The sequence below is a fragment of the Aulonocara stuartgranti genome, assembly GCF_965226115.1.
Source record: "Aulonocara stuartgranti genome assembly, chromosome: 9".
NCBI lineage: Eukaryota > Metazoa > Chordata > Actinopteri > Cichliformes > Cichlidae > Aulonocara > Aulonocara stuartgranti.
In genome coordinates, this window is record NC_138960.1 from 21,153,290 (window position 1) to 21,171,755 (window position 18,466).

The 18,466-nt window shown below is 39.9% G+C and overlaps 1 protein-coding gene across 1 annotated transcript in view; it reads right to left on the reverse strand.

Moving 5' to 3' along the window:
• nrbp2b (nuclear receptor binding protein 2b) overlaps window positions 1–3,355 on the reverse strand; it is a 43,070-nt gene extending 39,715 nt beyond the window's left edge. Inside the window, exon 1 of the mRNA XM_082546232.1 lies at window positions 2,422–3,355. Within this exon, the coding sequence (XP_082402358.1) occupies window positions 2,422–2,541 (120 nt within the window). The 5' untranslated portion in view covers window positions 2,542–3,355. The remainder of the gene's footprint in view (window positions 1–2,421) is intronic.
• Between the last annotated feature and the right edge of the window lie 15,111 nt (window positions 3,356–18,466).

Here is an 18,466-nt window from a genome sequence, read left to right on the forward strand (position 1 = left end):
TCGAGTGAGGCCAACGGTTTATTTACTTTTGCTAATGAAGCTGAAGTGCTGATGCTCACAAGGACAAGAACACTGCAGCTAAGAGCTGTCATCATCTTTTAAGCCATCTTGGGAGAAATGGGTTAAATGGTTTTGGGTTTATTGGTATTTTTTCAGCACGAAGCCTCAAACAGCAAACACAGAAACATAAATTTAAGAAAAACATTCAAATCTGCATGTTTAACACAGAGAATCAGCACCTGTTTGATCAAATGAATGAAAATTCACAATGTTCAAAGTTGCAGCTGACTATTTGCTATAAGCTTCAACTTGTCCAACTTGCTGTAAATTAAGCGAAAGTTTTCCTGCTAAAGAACGACTCATGGATTTGTGAATCTGCTCTCGATGCTGTTACAGTTATGCACCTCCCTCCTTCACCCATGTCACATTTTTAAACAGAAGCAGTTATATAGTGAACACATGATGACACTAATGTCATTCATTAAAGAGCACTTAGAGGAGTCACTCATACAGGCCTCGAGGCTGGTCGACCAGTCGCTCAGACTCGTATGCAAACACTTGCCAACTACTTACTTAAGCAGTAATGAACCTGCAAAAAAAGTGCTGCAAAGTGGAAATTTACACTGGTCACAGTTAAATTAAAAGTTGGGCTTTTACCACAGTGACAAAAATGCTTCAAAAGGTGCAACTTTTACTTCTGCTAGCAACCAAAGCAACTGCAAGTACGTTTTCAGTCCAGGACTCTGTGTTTGCAACCCAGCAGCAACCTCCAGCAATCAGGAAAATACACGTTTGACCCACCCGGGCGGTTTCTGGGTGGCCAAATATCCAGCCCAGTCTGATCTCAAGAGGACCAGCCCAATCAAAATGATTGCATAATAACACATAATACAAAAACAAAAATGACCTGCAAATTGTTTCCCTTCCTTTTAGTGTAAATGAGCTACAAACCATCCAGTTATAAAATGTGTAGGTAATGACGAGCACCCCGAGATATTTTAAGAAAAGGAAGTGCACTTTCAACAACGCCTCTGAGTTGTTGTAGTAAATGTAAAACACCCGTCAACACGCCTCTTTGGGATTACACTTTAAGAAATGAATGCATAATTATAAAAATCACACAGGCAGCTTATTATCCAGAGTTTTTCCTGCAATTAAAAGACATTTACTGTGAAAGCACAGAAAATGTGCCATCAACTGTCAAAACAGGAACCTTCCTGTTATCTAATGACATACTAACCATAAAAGTTTCTGTCATTTAATGGTTTATATATTACTTAGTAAACTTTAGTGGCCACGCGTCTGAAAATGCAGTTAAAAGTCAGAATTTTTCCCCTCCTTTGCAATTCTCACATTTTCACTGGACTCTTTGCCAGGCTATTTCCAGCCCCCAGGCGCTAAATTTGACACCACTGTTAAATTTATATTAAAAATGTAATAATTCATAGATTGGTTAACTGACTGAAAATTACTCTGCAGCCACTTTTTTAATCCATTCGTGTTTTTGGCACGCAACTCTCTTAGTTGCAGCATTTTGTTTTGGAATAAACTAAATCAGCATTTTACAGGCAAAGGGCCAAAAAAGTCTGCATACTCAAATCTGTCAGATTGCTCCTTTAATTCAGCGCCCGCACCACTGCACAGAAACAGAGCCTGAATTAAAGGACCAGTCTCACCAATTATGTGGACACTGTTGCAGATACGTTTGGAGATATCACAGAACAAACACCAGAAAATAATACTAAGTATTAAAAAAAGATTTTGGAGGCTACAACTGCCCATTGAATTCTTTATAAACTTTGTAAGAATTTTTCCTTAGTCGTCATATTTAGAGATGACTATAGCTCAGAGCTCAAAAACACAAATACATTCAATTTAAAAGAAAAGCAACAGATTCTCACAAACAAGAGGCCAGAAAATTATTGACATTTAAGCATGCAACTAATTTGTCCAGTAATTCTCTTTGGGCTGACTAATCAATGGGTCTAATTGAACAAGCAATTCCAGTTTGTCGTCTTCGTGAAACATCTGCAAATACATGGATGTCAACGATATTTCTAAGTGTGCAATAATAAAACCAGATGTGGATTTGAATGTTTGTGCAGATCCTGCACAGGAGCAGAAATCTGGCTACAGTTTTTCTGTGAAACTCCTCCTGCCACCCAGACCGGCTCAAATGGACTCTGTGGACTATAATCTGATCAACAAATATGTCACTGTGTGAGATTTATGCTGCTGGGATGGTGCCAAACAGCATTGGGCAATACCACCTCGGCCGGGCTCAAACATTGCATAACACGGTGGGTCCAGCATGGCCAGAGAGATCAGCTCAATTGATTTACCGCCCGATCGGGGAGCAGATCCTTTGCTGTGCGCAGAAACGTGCTCACTCACACGTATCCTTCATGCACACCGACCAACCTGCTCTTTCCGTTTCTGCCAGCGGCCGCAGGGGCTCTCCTCCAGGATCTCGCTCTCATCCTCGCTCTCCTCCTCCTTTCCCTCCGATCCTGACTTCCTCTCCGGGACGGACATCGTCATTTTAGCGCCGTATATTTCCAGATTTCAACACCAACACTTCTCCGCGTTCCCTCGCTCCTTCACTATCGCCTCTGTGTGTTGTTGTTGTTGTTGTGGGGTAGAGGAGGCGAGCCGCTTGTGTGCGCAGTAAGAACCCCCTCCAACAGCCAGCCAACGTCTCTCCCTCTCTCTCTCTCAACCCTCTTGGCGCTCAAAACATCTTGCAGAAACAAACCGGTGTGTTTGCAATCCTCAGACAGTTAAAAGGAATCCAACACCCTCCTTTGATAAAAACAAAAAACAAAAACACAAGTGCATGCAATGAGCGTCTGGCCGGACTAAATGGGGTGGAAAATATATCCCCAGACTTCATGCGCCCTATAGGCTGCATATAAAAGAGGTTGCGAAATGCTCTCCTGCCAATCTGTCCATTTACAATCAAGCGAAGCTCGATCGGCGAAGCCAAAGAATTCCCTCTGAGTCCAGTGCACTCATTTCCCACCGCAGACGTCGTCTGCTTTATGGAGGAGACTCAGTTTTGTCGACCATCTCCCACACGCGTCATTGTCGGCGTTGCAGGATCTGAAGCTGTGGGCTCCTGCCAGGCACTGCGCGCAGAGGGATGGAGCAAAATACCGTAAAGTGGCCGCTATGCGCGCACTATATATTCATGTATGCATGGAAACCGGTAGCCGGGTGAAAAGCAAACTTCTAGAATCGATATGCACGAAAGTTACTCGAGTCTATGATATTTCAGCCAGTTTGAAGACTGTCGCACTGAGAGGCCCGAGTGAGGTGCATGTGACAGAAGGTGGGCTATTATCGCGTTTCAGCTCCATATTTTACCTTGGACTCTTTTAATAGGTTTCCCCTGACAAAGGCTTAAACAGCAGGTGGGCGGGGTTGTGTGCCTAAGCTCACTATGACATCAAACAGACACAAGAGCAGAAAAAACTATCATAAACTGAGGGTTTAGAGCAGTATCAAGCCTAAGTTTTTAGCACAGAGCTTTGGTACATACGCTGCCTTCATTATCTGAAACTTCTGCAAGATTTAAAATGAGCTTCCAACACGGCAGCTTTTTGTACAGGATATAAATAGAGCAAAGCGGGAGCGGCCCCTTTCAGCATCACTTAATGGTAATGTTGCATTAGGTCATAATTTGCCATGTTTGAAACATGGCATTAAGGTGGCACAGTGGAGCAGTGGCTAGCACCGTTGGGTACAAGAAAGAGGATAGGTTCAAACTGGCGACAGCCTTTGACAGCTGGGGCTGGAGAAACAGTTAACAAAATTATTGGATGGAAGCAACAGTAGCTTCAGACATTGTGAGAATACTGCTGATTGCCCAACACTGAATGTGTCCAGGGCTGGCAAAAACAAAAAAACAAAACTGAAATGTGAGATTCACAGGTAAAAGGAACCAAAAGACAAACCTTTCATTAAAAATCCCCCCCAAAAAAATCCAAGAGTCGAAAAAACAAAACAGAATAAAAAAATAAGACAAACACGCAGTCTGACCAAGATCTTAAGAGAGAACGAACATTAAAACAGGAAGTATCTGACTGAGACAAGATGTTAATACTCAATTTAGAGATACACAAGGAGGGCTGCAATCAAATAAAACACACACGCACACACAAAATAAAATACAAAAAATTAAAAATCAATCAACTCTAAAGCTAGTAAACTGATAATTATAATCCTTAAACAGAACTCAAACTTCCAGAAAGGCAATGAAACTGGAAAATCCCCCAAATATCACAAAAACCCCACGGACACAAAACTATGGCAACAACGCAACCACAATAATTTCTCAGAAAGATCTAAGTACAAAGTATTTGACTAATGTAAGTCAGGGCAGAGTTATTATTCTACATCATGTAATGTTTTTATAACTTAATGCAACATATTCACAATGTTGTTTTGTAGCTTTGCTGTGATTGGGGCCAGTCTTAATTTGAAATGATTGAAACATCATTAAATCGACCCCCAGCTGTATTTTATAGCAGGAGAATCTGTTGTTCACAATCAAACATGCATAATTAAGTCTGAAAATTTAAATGATTTAAATGCCAGTGCATTTCAATCAACATTATCAAATTCTTTGTAAACATTTATATGCTGAAGTTTTCGATGGCAGTGACAGGCAAGCGCTCCCCCAAATGATCTCAGAGAGACAGAAAGAAAAGATTTTGTCTGCTGGTGATTGTTTTGCTTCACTTTTGTTGTCACCGCACATATTTGTAGCTGTTTTCCAAGCAACAGATGTTCTGCTCAGTGGGTCTGTCCAATGACCCATCCACGCAGCTTCCTTCTGATTGGTCGAAAGCCCAATCAGAGTGAGCGAGACTCACTGTGGAAATATTTGAAACATGTTTTTATCATGTGTATCAATTCAACAAACACATTGTTTGTGTGATATGTTGCTTTGTTTTGCCAAGTCCCATTGCGGTTTGAATTTATATATCTTCTTCATGCAGGTTTTGTTTTTGTTTTTTTAACAGCTTAAACCTAAACCAGCAACCAAAACTAAATTTGGACTCAGCCCCAGACAAATGAAACAAAACCAGAAACCACAGCAGCTCCCGCAGCTTGTTGTGCTTTTATTTCCTAATTTTTAAAAAAAGAGAATGAAGCTTTTGATCTATAAGAAGGAAAGTTTCTGTTTAAAGACTCGGCAAAGTTACAGGCTTTGAACATTTCTCTATTAAATTACAGCCTGAGGCTGAGGTGCTGTTTTCTTCTTATTTGTAATCAAGCAAGGCCTGAATGTTGGGAGTGGACTGTAGTTTTATATGGCAGAAATTAGAAAGCAGAAGGTGCTCTTGGCTAAGCTACAATTAAACCCTCCCACAGGAAGGACGGTGCAGACAGCAGAGACCACAGAGGGACAGAACCAGCAGGATGATGCATGCAAGACTATTTCGAAACAATGATAATAAATATCAGACTTTCCCATAGAAGAGAAATATGTGAACAATGAATCTGAGGAAAATTACAGGAAACTGGAGAAGAAAATCATTATTTACAGCAATGGGATGATTTTTTTTTTTTTAAATAAACACAAGTGCTCAAGATCCTGCTCAAGATGGTCAAACTCCTTAGCAGTGCACCACAGCTTTAACCCCTATAGGGCCCCCATAACATTCTGATTCCTGGGTAATCTTAGGTCATGCATATCTAGTGAGGAGGCTTGTTCCAGCTACAGAGGGTCAAAGCCGTCTCAAGAGTTGATTGTTCTTTTGTTTACTCTCTGCACAAACGGCTCACACTCAGAGAAAGATTTGTTAAATGAAACTGCATCATATTAACGTGCACGCATAGAAACTGTAGGAGACGATGGTTATTTGATTATTTCCACCTTGGGGGTTTTTTTTAGGATCAAAGAACAGAAAGAAAAGGAAAAGTAGGAGATTTTGAATTTATGCACTGTCGGCATAAACCTCTGAACTCTGGCATGTCCCACTTCAACAGCCAACACAAAGTTTATGCATCGCATCCTACACAAGTGGATAAAGGTCAACATTAAAAGATCTAATAAAACATTCTCTCTTTATTGATCCTTAAAACATATTTAGCCCATTGATCAACCAGTCCCCACCTGCAGGGGCTAAACCATAACAATATCATGGCTTTCCCTGTTAAAGACGCTGTCTGGATGGAAGCATATGAACTATATATAAACTGAGTCAGATGGTCCGTTTCCTCTCCAGTCCAGAAAAGTGAACGATCTGACTACCGAACTCTTTTACACGTTCTCTGAATCCATCATAAACTAACTTTGGCCCAGAGAAGACGGCAGTGTCATGCTTTCTAGGTTTTTCCCAGTAGTCCTAGCTTCTGTGGTCTTGAATCGTTTTTGTTTAAGTTCTTTTATCTCATTGCTTTTTTCCAGCGTTTCCTAGTTTAGTTATTCATGATTCTAGTTCTTAATCTCTTGACTTAATTAGTTCCTTCTTGTGTCTGTGTCTGTGTGGGTCCTTCCTAGCGTCCCCTGTTGTTGTCTGTCATGGCCCAGTGTTTGTTTACCTTTTGTCTGTGTCAAGTTCATGAGTCTTAGAGTCCGACTGTGTTTATGCTTCCTGTTTTACTTTGATGGTCTCTCGCCTCATGCATTATGTTCTGTCAATCAAAGATTTTCACTTCCCGTTTGGATTTTACTCTTCAGCCTAAATAAACTGCTCACCCTCCTGATATTCTGAGTCTTCCTCTTCACGACATGTTTTTCAAACACTGTATTTCTGGAGCATGTTCACACGTAGTTTCTACTTTATATGAAAGAGCTTGAACTTACATTGAACTGGATTCTCAAACAGTGATTTCTTTAAGTGTTCCTGAGCCCATGCATTGATTTCCACGACAGATTCATGCTTGTTTTTAATGTTTTGCCACTCGAGGGCCTGAAGATCTCAGGCATGCATTACTGATTTTTCATCTTGTGCCTTTGCACACAGATTTCTCCAGATTCTCAGGATCCTTTGATAATATACACTGTAGATAATGAGATCTTTAAAGGTTTCACAATCTTATGCTGAGGAACATATTTCTGAAATTGTTCTGTTATTTATAAAGATGTAGTGTTTTCAGATTAATCAATCTTTGCCTCTCTAAGATGACCCTTTTAAACCATCATGTTACTAATCTGTTTCCAATTAGCAGCTTCTATTTTTCTAGCTTTTCATTGCCCCTGTTTCAAATTTTGAAATGTTTTGCTGTCATCAAATTCAAAATCAAAATTTTCTCTGATGAAACAATAAAATGTTTGATATGTTTTGTATATTCTATTGTAAATGCAGGTTTATGACATTTGCAAATCATTGTATTCTGTTTTTATTACGCAGCATCCAAACCTTTTTGCAATTAGGGCTGCATTTCTACAGTTGTATGCAACGCCAGTTCTTTTAAGCTATGAATTCATTAATTTTAAATGACATCCATGCCCTTTTAACACCACTGACAGTATGAAAACTCACACAATAGGAAATGCCAAACACACAGCAGGACGAATTGAAGCTGACAGCACTCCTCTTTCAAATTAAAATCACCACATCCCTCAAAACTAAACCTGTAACAGTGCTGCTGTGCAGTTTTACGTCCTTTGAGCCAAATCCAGAAAGAATACGGTACTCAGTCTGTGTTTCTATGTATGGAGCTGAGCTGCTTATTACCTCATGGGAACATTTTTTAGTATAAACCTAGTTTGCCATCTAGTGGTCCTGATTTGAATCACAGAGACACTGTCTGTGCAGGAGTTAAATTTTCACAGTTAAGTCTGCATCACTTCTTAGTGTTTGCATTTAATGAGGAAAATAAATATCAAATGTTTGCTTCATTGCCTGCATACTCAAGTTTTTGGACGGGATCAGTCCTGTAGATTTGCATCACCACTTACCAGTTCATGTGTAATCACAGATTTGTGGAGTATAATCACCCTCTTTCTCTATTTTTAGCTGCCGAGCCTGTGAGCGAGCCCCCGTTCCGCCAGTCCCTCTCACTCTTAATGAGATTTACTCTTGGCACATGGAGCAGCGTAGAGCAGACAATGGAGATGTCTAGACCAACCACATCTAGGACACAAAATGGTCTTTCATAAATGGCAGCAGCAAGCATGCATGAATGCGGCAATATTTAAACGGCTCGCCTTGTTTACCAACTGTGAAAATCTGTTCTAAATATATCCTCGCTGCAAAGGGCCTTCATGTGTTTTTTCTTAGTCTCTGCTCCCCTGTATATTCAGGACTAAAGTGAGTTTATTCCTTGTCCCCCTGTCCTACATCTTGAGGCCTACTTTTTGACTGGTTCTGCACTTTTCTAAAAGTCTGGAAAGGCGTTTTATTATAGTTATGAGAAAGTAATTACTGTTTAATGCATCATCAGGGAACATAAAAAAGCTACAAGGTTTGCATTTTGATGAAAATAAAATATGATGAGGGCAGCATGGTGGCGCAGGAGTTAGTGCTATCACCTGACAGCAATAAGGTCCTTTTTATGTGGAGTTTGCATGTTCTCTTAACATCTGCATGGGCTTTCAGTACAGAGACAAGTGTAGGGTTAGGTTAACTGGTTATTCTAAATTGCCTGTAGGTGTGAACGTGACCATGAACGCTTGCTTGTCTCTGTGTGATTGCCCTGAGACCGATTACCACAGAGCTAACAAATAAAAATAGGGTGGCACTTTACCCACCGACGCAAGACGAATGACTGAAAACAGTGAATGTAATTTCTGTTATGGTGCAACTGACTCATGAGAAAAGACTTTCATGAGAAGAAAAATGGAAGAATGGGACTGTGTTTATGTATCAATGACAGAGTGAGGACAGAAATACTGATGTCACCGAAACAAACTGTAAAGACAAAGCAATCCAGACTATTCGAGGCTGATGTAATTATTGTTGGTTTGGTTAGTTACCCTTCTTTCTTTTGTGCATATCTGAAATTCAAAAGTAACAAAAAAAGGTTAAACAATAATTAAACAATAAGAAAAAATGTAATTATTCGCAGAAATTACCTAATCCTGTAACACCAAGTATAGGTTTGATATTTAATGTATGAGTTTTTGAGACCTCTGCATCATCAGTGTGATTTTTATTCATGGGAAAACTTGATGTATAAAATAAGATACATGCAGTGCTAGTGTGAGCAATAAATTGAAAAAAAAAGTTGCTCAGTTTTCTGCCAGTTATTTCAGGTTCAGGCTTGGGTCAAAACTGATAAATATTTTTGCTTGTTATGAATTTGATGCTTGCAACATATTACTAAAAGCTTGGGGCCAACAGAATGTAATGCTAACAAAACAATGGAAGATCTCAGTTAGTAGTAACTGGGGAATAAAAAGAGCATCACAGAAAGGCAGAGCCTTTCAGAAGTAAGGACAGGGAGGGGTACATCACTCTGTGAAAGACTGTGTGGGCAAAGAGTTCAGCAATTTAAAAAAAACGTTTCTGTTTCTCAAAATAAAGTTTATGAGGAAATTCATTGTCATAATCGGGGTGTGACTGTGGCTTTCTGAGATTTGAGGTTCTTTGTTTGGTGCCCATAGACTTGTTTATTTAACTTCATGTTTTCTTAAGTGTTTTTGTAGCCTTTAGTTTTTGTTATAATGAAAGCATTAAAACTATAAATGAATGCACATGGAATTATGTAGAAAACATAAAAGTGTGACATAACTCAAACACTTTGCTTTGATTACTGCTTTCTTTTTTCTTTTGATGAGCCTTATGAGGTCGTCACCTGAAATGGTTTTTCAACAGGAGCTCCCAGAGATGCTGAACACTTGTTGGCCCTTTTGCGTTCCCTCGCGGTCCATCTCATCCCAAACCATCTCGACTGGGTTTACATCGCATGACTGTGGAGGCTAGTCCATCTGGCGCAGCACTCCATCAATCCTCCATCTTGGTCAAATAGTCCTTAGCCTGGAGGTGTGTTTGGGGTCATTGTCCTGTTGAAAACATAAATGATGGCCCAACTGAATGCAAACCGGATGAGATGGCAAGTCGCAACATGATGCTGGTTCAATGTGCCTTCAGTTTTGAATAAATCCCCAACAGTGTCACCATCATCACACCTCCTCCTCCATGCTTCACAGTGGGAACCATGCATGTAGAGAGCATCCATCCACCTTTTCTGCATCACACAAAGACACAGCAGGTGAAGCCACAGATCTCAAATTTGGACTAATCAGACAAATCTCTTCTGCTTGTTGCTTTTCCTTAGTTGTGGTTTCTTAGCAGCTATTTGACCATAAAGGCCTGATTCACACAGTCTCCTCTGAACAGTTCATGTAGAGATGTGTCTGCTTCTGGAACTCTGTGTGGCATTTATCTGGGCTCTAACCTGAGGTGCTGTTAACCTGCGATTTCTGAGGCTGGTGACTCGAGTGAATTTATCCTCAGCAGCAGAGGTGACTCTTGGTCATCCTTTCCTGGGCCGTCCTCATGTGAGCCGATTTTGTCGTAATGCTTGATGGTTTTTACGACTGCACTGGTAAACTCAAAGTTTCAGCAATTTTCAGGACTGACTGACCTTCAGTTCATTTCTCTTTACTTCGCTGATTGGTTCTTGCCATAATATGGGCTGTAAGCTGTGCACCAACTTAAATTCTGCACAACACAACTGATGGTCCCAACCCCATTAAGAAGGGAAGAAATTCTACAAATGAACCCTGACAATGCTCACCTGAGAAGTGAAAACCATTTCAGGTGAACATATAAATAAACATGAAGACAGAACTAAACCTACACTAAACATGAGGGGCACGGGAACAAAACCCAAGAACTAGAAATCACAAAACAAAGAAGAACTAGAGCTAGAAATGAACCACAACCCAAAAGACTAGTAATGATAAACCATGTTTAAATCAAACATTAATAATAACACAGAACACAAAACACTGGGTAAGTGATGTCCAGATGGCTACTCCGTCTCCTCTAAAGCTATTTTTCGCCTAACTTTGCTCTCAGACACCTTTATCTGACCTCTCTGCCGTGCACAGGTGCCTTCCTTCACATCAGTGGGTGTCACGTGTGGTGCAACGACCTGGTGTTTTGAATAGATCGCTCGTAATGAGCCGACTGGAACCAAGTGCATAATCAACAGTGACTCACAGGTGTGACACCAAAGGAGCAGGAAGCCAGAAAGATACAAGGACACGCACAGACAGAGGGAGATGGAGAGAAACGGGTGCATCGACCAGGAGATCGTGACAGCATGTAGATGGGACGTGCAGTAACCTGGAGAGTTTGTTAGAATGATTGTTGTGTGATGTAATGCAGATTCTTCATATTTCTTTTCTCTGTGAAACTCGGAGCTTTCTGTGTGAGAACAATCTGCTGGTTTGATGTTCATGTGTTGCAGTAAAGTCCTACGAGTCTTTGACGTAGGTCTTCTTTTGTGTTCTGTTTTTTTATGCTTTCTGATGGCAGCATGTCTCTGTTGCAGTCTGGTTTATGAAACCCTGGTTGTTCCTGCCTCCCTTTCTGTTTCCTCAGTCATGTCTTGTTTGGTTCTGTCAAGTTCACACGTCTTAGTCTTGTTTATTTAGTGTGTTTGTTTAGTTTTTTGTTTAGTGCAAATAATACAAATTTTAATTTATCAGATGCCTTACAAATATCATTTATATAAATAATAAATTTTGAAATGCAAAAATATGAAACAAAACGCCCCAAACTGTCAAAGCTGAATAATAAACAAGAATGGATCTCTTCAGTTTTGAAACGCTTCCCATGAGAAGTCGCAATATATCCATAATGTCCTTAAATATCCTGCCTATGAACGCAGCTCAGGATTACATGATGTTTATTTCTTAGTGTAGTTGAGTTTGTGTGTTTCTGTGTGTTGTAGAAAACTATAATATTGTTGTTAGCGTTTAGAAATTGCAGGTAATAAAACAGTATGAATGTGTTTTGAAACATGGCGGTGCAGCGTTTATCACTGTCAACTCACAGAAAGGTCCTGGGTTTGAATCTGCCAGCCAGCTGGAGCCTTTCTGTGTGGAGTTGGCCTGTTCTCCCTGTACCTGCGTGGGTTCTCTTTAGGTACTCTAGGCTCGTCTCACAGTCCAAACACATGCATGACTGTGTTTGGACATGCACAGTCCTGTTAGACTGCTAACTTGTCCAGGGTGCACCTTACCGTTCACCTCCTGGCACCTGCATAGGCTCCAGTCTCACCACAACTCTGGATTCGATAAGTGATTCAGAGGGAAAAAAAGGAGATTTTCAAATGTTTTTTATGTGAAAATTTTCACATGAACATAAACTACAGAAGCATTAGAGCGACACCTTGTGGTCTCTCTTCGCAGCTGCAAATAATAATCCTTTGATTTGAATCATATTCTTCCTCTGCACCATAAACACTCAGACTCTTGGACTCTGACCACGAGTGACGTCCTAGTGGATTCATGAACTGTCAGTGCAGATGCTTGTCAGACACCTCATGTGTGCTAGTTTTTAGAGTGACAAAGAAACAACAGACAAGACTCATGTGTCTGACAAGCCTCATGACATTGAAAATAAGACTGTAAGTGGACTCCTGATTAACGACATAAGTGACCATCTTCCAATTTTTACAATCTGTGATAGGAATTACAAGATCAATAAAATGGACAGTAAAAAAGAGTACAGACGAGTAAGAACAGAAGAAAGAATGAATGCATTTAAAAAAGATTTACTGAAAGAAAACTGGGGTGAAGTATATCAGGAACGGGACGTTAATAGTGCTTATAATGAATTCCTTAGAATATTTACATTACTGTACAATACCAACTGTCCAATAAAGCAATATAGTAGGAAACAGAAATATATGGACTGTCCATGGATAACAAAAGGTCTGCAAAATGAATGTATAAAGAAAAATGCTCTTTACAGAGAGTTCTTAAGAACGAGAACTAAAGATGCTGAAATCAGATACAAAAGATATAAAAATAGGTTAACTAATATACTTAGATATAGTAAAAAGGAATACTATAAGAAGCAATTAGATATAAATAGAAATAATAATAAAAGATTATGGGAAATCCTGAACAGTGTTATAAAATGTGGCACTGGACAAAAGAACTATCCCAAGTATTTCATTTGTAATGACCATGAAGAATACAATATGGATGTTGTGGCAAATAGTCTCAATGAATTCTTTGTAACTGCTGGACCAAATTTAGCAAGAACAATCACTCATCCTGGGAAAGCACAGGAAAAACCCGTTACACTGATTGACAGAAATCCATATTCTATGTTTCTCACAGCCGTTGATGAAAATGAAGTTTTTGAAATTGTCAAAAAATGTAAAAATCAGAAATCTTTGGATTGTAATGATATTGATATGATAGTGGTTAAAAGAGTCATTGAGGCTATTATAAAACCATTTACATACATCTGTAATTTATCATTTCAAACTGGTCGATTTCCAGACAGAATGAAAATAGCAAAAGTTATACCTCTATACAAATCGGGAAACAAACACCATTTCACAAACTACAGGCCTGTCTCTTTACTACCTCAATTCTCAAAAGTTCTTGAAAAACTGTTTAAAAACAGACTGGAAAAATTTATAGATAAACATAAACTACTCACTGAGAGTCAGTACGGATTCAGATCAAGCAGATCAACATCATCGGCACTATTAGATTCAATAGAATACATCACAAATTCCATAGACAAAAAGCAATATGTGGCTGGGTTATTCATAGACTTGACAAAGGCATTTGACACTATAGATCATGATATATTAACAAGAAAACTGGAACTTTATGGTGTCAGAGGGGTAGTTTTAGATTGGGTCCGGAGTTATTTAAGTGACAGAAAGCAGTTTGTGAAAATAAATGGTGGTTGCTCCTTATGTATGGACATTGCTTGTGGTGTACCCCAAGGGTCAGTTTTAGGTCCAAAATTCTTCAACTTGTACATTAACGACATCTGTAAAGTGTCCAAAGTATTAAAAATGGTTCTCTTTGCTGACGATACAAACATTTTTTGCTCTGGTGATGATCTGCAGAATTTATTGGAGGATATGACTAATGAAATAAGTAAAGTGAAGTTCTGGCTTGATAAAAATAAATTATCATTAAATTTGAATAAATCTAAACTGATGTTATTTGGAAATAGTAGTTTAAATACTAATGCAAAGATTCAAATAAATGGTGTTGATATTGAAAGAGTCAGGGAAAATAAATTTCTGGGGGTAATAATAGATGACAAACTTAACTGGAGAGCTCACGTAAGATATATTCATTCCAAAGTATCACGAAGCATTGCAGTACTAAACAAGGCAAAACAGGTATTCGACAGAACATCACTTCATATTCTCTACTGTTCACTGGTTTCACCATACTTAAGCTATTGTGCAGAGGTCTGGGGCAATAACTATAAAGCCACATTACATTCACTTTTTACTCTTCAAAAGAAAGCAATTCGAATCATCCACAATGCAGGTTATAGGGAACATACAAACTCACTATTTTTGCAGTCTGAAATATTGAAAATTGACGATATAGTGAAATTCCAAACAGCACAAATTCTATTCAAAGCAAAAAATAAAGAACTGCCAGGTAATATTCAGAGTATGGTTTTTTTTGAAAGAAGGAAGTTATAATTTAAGGGGTTTTTGTAACTTCAAAACAATGAAGGGACGTACTACAAGAAAAGGCTTTTGTGTTTCTGTTCATGGAGTGAAACTATGGAACAAACTGAATATGGAATTAAAGCAATGTCCAAACATAAAACTGTTCAAAAAGAGTTATAAAAATATGATCTTCTCGAACTATAAAGAAAAGGAAAATATTTAAATTAAGTGAATGTCTCTATTTAAAAACAAACAAACAAAAAACTCATGATGTGATATTATAGTATATAGTATATCAGAAATCTGTTCACTATTTTTATCACAAATTATATCAGTAAGGAAGCTGACTAAACATTAACTGATAATTTATGGCAAAGGGGTGGGATTAAATAAGTGTATACTTCTTCCCACTCCCTTTCAACATGTAAATTAATCAGAATGTTTTTTTGTATGTAATTTGTATAGTATTTTTTTTCTCTCTTATTTTCTTTTCTAAATGTACTTGTATATTGTTCACAAGTTGAAATAAATTACCAATCAATCAATCAATCAATCAATGTGTGCTAGTTTTTAGTGTGACAAAGAAACAACAGACAAGACTTCAACACAGGAAAGAAGCAGCATTTGTTTCGCAATGACTGTGGTGCACAAGTGGTTTCAGCATCCGCACGTTAATCAGTTAGTGCTATAACGTATATGTAATTAACAAAAAAAACCATGACAACCAGAGGCTGTATATAACTTTATGCTTATATGCTCTGGATGGGTTAGAGGACAGTGTCTTATTGCCTAGAGAACATCTTAACATACATTTTATTGCCGTTTCTTTTTTAAAACCCGATTTTTTGTCCTTTTGTCAGCATTTCCAACAACACTGCAGGTCCTCTTGTTAGGAATCAGTCTGCTCCACTGAGGGAAAGACACGGTTGTTTAAAAGTTTTTGACTGTGTTTATTTTCTCATAATTAAATCTGGACTTGTTCTCCTTAACATCCCGAATAGATGGAACATATTTAATAAAAACACACATTTTTGTCACGGACCCAGTTCCAGGGATTCGGGGTCCGTGAGCAGTGTGGACTACTATTGTAGTTATTATTATTATTATTATTATTATTATTATTATTATTATTATTATTATTATTGTGGTTGTTGTTATTATGGTTGTGTCTGCTGTCCTGTTTTTCCGTGTTGGTGTACTGTCAGGTGTTTAGGGGTGTGTGCTTGTGTATGTGAGGGTGCGGTCGTGGCAGGCACTTTTAGGCCTGGTGGGTGTGGCCCTGCCAGCTGACCGGTCCCACCCAGGAATCCACACACACCTGGCGCCGATCAAGCCTCGTCAGAGGAGCTTCAAAACAGTGTGGCTGAGAGCTCCTCGACGCTGGATCGTTGAGTGACTTCCCGTCAGTCTTAAGTGTATTGTGCAAGGTTAGTGCAAGTCTACTGTTAGGTTTTGTACTCACGGCTGCCTTTGGTATGCGTGTTTCCTCAGGAGGAATTGTGGCGACCAGGAGGCAGCACACAGAGAGTACACAGGGAACGGAGACAGAGCACGGAGCACGGGATAAAGGAGAAGACACGGAACGGGAGTTGGGATCGCACGGGGGAATTTATTGTTGTTCGGATTGTCACCACTGTAAATAAACACTGTTGTACTGTAGAGTCCTGCATTTTGGGTCCTCCTTTCCCCACATCCCCACGGTCTGCCAGCGAGACCGTGACATTTTTATCATCATACATGATGGTTTACTAGCAAAGATGGTTTCATATATGACTTCAGAAGCATCACTTGGAGCCCACCAAAATGACATTTTTTCTCTTCTCCCAGCTTTTTGAATTTCATGTGTATCATGTTTGCATGTTTTTCAGTTGCTAAAAATGTGTTGTAGAATTTCTATGTTTTGTTTTACGAGAAAAAAATCACTGATGATGTTGAAGTCTCAAAAACTCATGTATCAAATATGATGCACTTGGCTTTACTGGGTTAAAAAAGTCTTGTTAAAGAGAGGGATGATGCAAAACATTGGGAAACCTGTCCCTGTTCTTCTTCTTTTATCGTTCCTCTTTTTTCAGCTGCTCACTCACCACAGGAAATCATCTGCCTCTGCATCACCATGTGAATGCTATCCTCCTCTGTCACACCAACCCTCTGCATGACCTTTTGTCCTGTATATCCCCTATCCCTCCTCTCCACATGTTCAAACTATCTCAGTCTTGGCTCTCAAACTTTCTCTACAAATCGCTCATCCTGAGCTGTCCCTCTGATGCACTCTGGCAATTACAAAATACATGTTATTAAACTAGCTGGGATAGGCTCTAGCACTTATCCTGAAAAGGATAAGTAATTTTTACTTGATACTTAAAAACCACAGCGGGGTTAGACTGGTCTGTTTACATGGTCTATACACAGTTTGATATGAGCCATAAACTCCACATACAAACATGACTGAGGGACAAAATGCAGGCGGAAGAAATCAAACATCGGGGGGAAACCAATGAGGATGGAGCATAAAGGAGCAGGAAGCAAAAGACAATGAGACCATCAGTGCAGTGACTTACCTGCAGTTAACGTTTGAATGGTGTTTCCACAGTGTTTCTGAATTGTGTGGGACTACTTGAGACGAGAAAACTGTGAAAAATAAAAATATGTGTCAGGGCACAGCATGTGCTGGGCTAATGTCAAATGTATTCAACAGATATATTAATGATGAGACTTTAAACCTGTAAAATCTGGAGACAAAAACACTCTCAGAATCAGTTAAAGGAACTTGCAAAGAAAAGCGCCTGGACTTCTTTTTTTTTTTTTTTTTTTTTTTTTGGCCTGTCCCGTTTGGCTCTTTTGCCATCAGAATTGTTGTCTAAAGGCAAAGAAAGATGCCCAACGGATTTACTTTACCAAACTGACCATCCCAGCCTTGCCGTAATGGTCCATTTGATTCACCTTTTATTGTTTATTTTATTTTCACTTACTGAATACGGGACAGACTTGACTGGGGGAAAGAAGGGGAGAAAGAAAGAGGGAAAGAGAAACAGCTGAGAAGAGGGACGGGGGAGAAGGGCAAAAGACAAAAACCAACAGAACGGGCAGAGAAAAAAAAAGCATATATCAATCACCTGGATCACCTGCTGAGAAAGAAAAAAGAAAGCAAGCAGAAGAGAACAAGAGTAATAGAATAAACAACATCACAATGATATATGGGAATATGACAGTAAATACTAAATGTTAAACATTATTGTGCAGCACATAAGATCAACAGAACACAGTGTGCTTTGAGGTAGGAGCCAAAAAGGGTGTAGTTTGTGGGTGTGATCACCCGTGTGTACACCTGTGAGCATGGACGCGCTTGTTTTTTGTTTTTTTAAAAGGTTCCTTCATGTAATAATCTGCTAGAGGGTGTGTGGGGGCCACAGCCCCGTCCTCCAGGGTGTGAAGCAGGTGTGGAGGAGATCAAAACTCCAGACATCCAGAGGCCCCCAGAACACAAGAGACCAAGGAAGACCAACAGAGGGGCAGCTGCGCCACTATCCCGGAAAGAGCTGAGGAGAGTCCCAGATGAGGGCTCACTCAGCAGCCGCGGAGCAGAAGCCAGGGGGAGTTGCAGTGACGCGCCCGTGAGCTCCGCCGGCAGCCAGCTGCGCCTGAGTGACCGAGCCCCAGGCCGAGAGGCCGGGGGCACCCCACCTCCGAAGTGGCCCGAGCGAGCCCCAGGCTCCAGGCCCCGATAAGCGGCCGCCAAGGAGTGAGCCGGTGTGTACCTGGACGCCCATCCCCGGACACAAAGAACCACCAACGCACCGATGTCTGAGGGGGTCCGCCACTGGCAGGGGAAGTGGTGGTAGGGGGAGATAGGCCTCCAAACCTTGGAGGGCCTGAGATGTCCCCAGAGAGG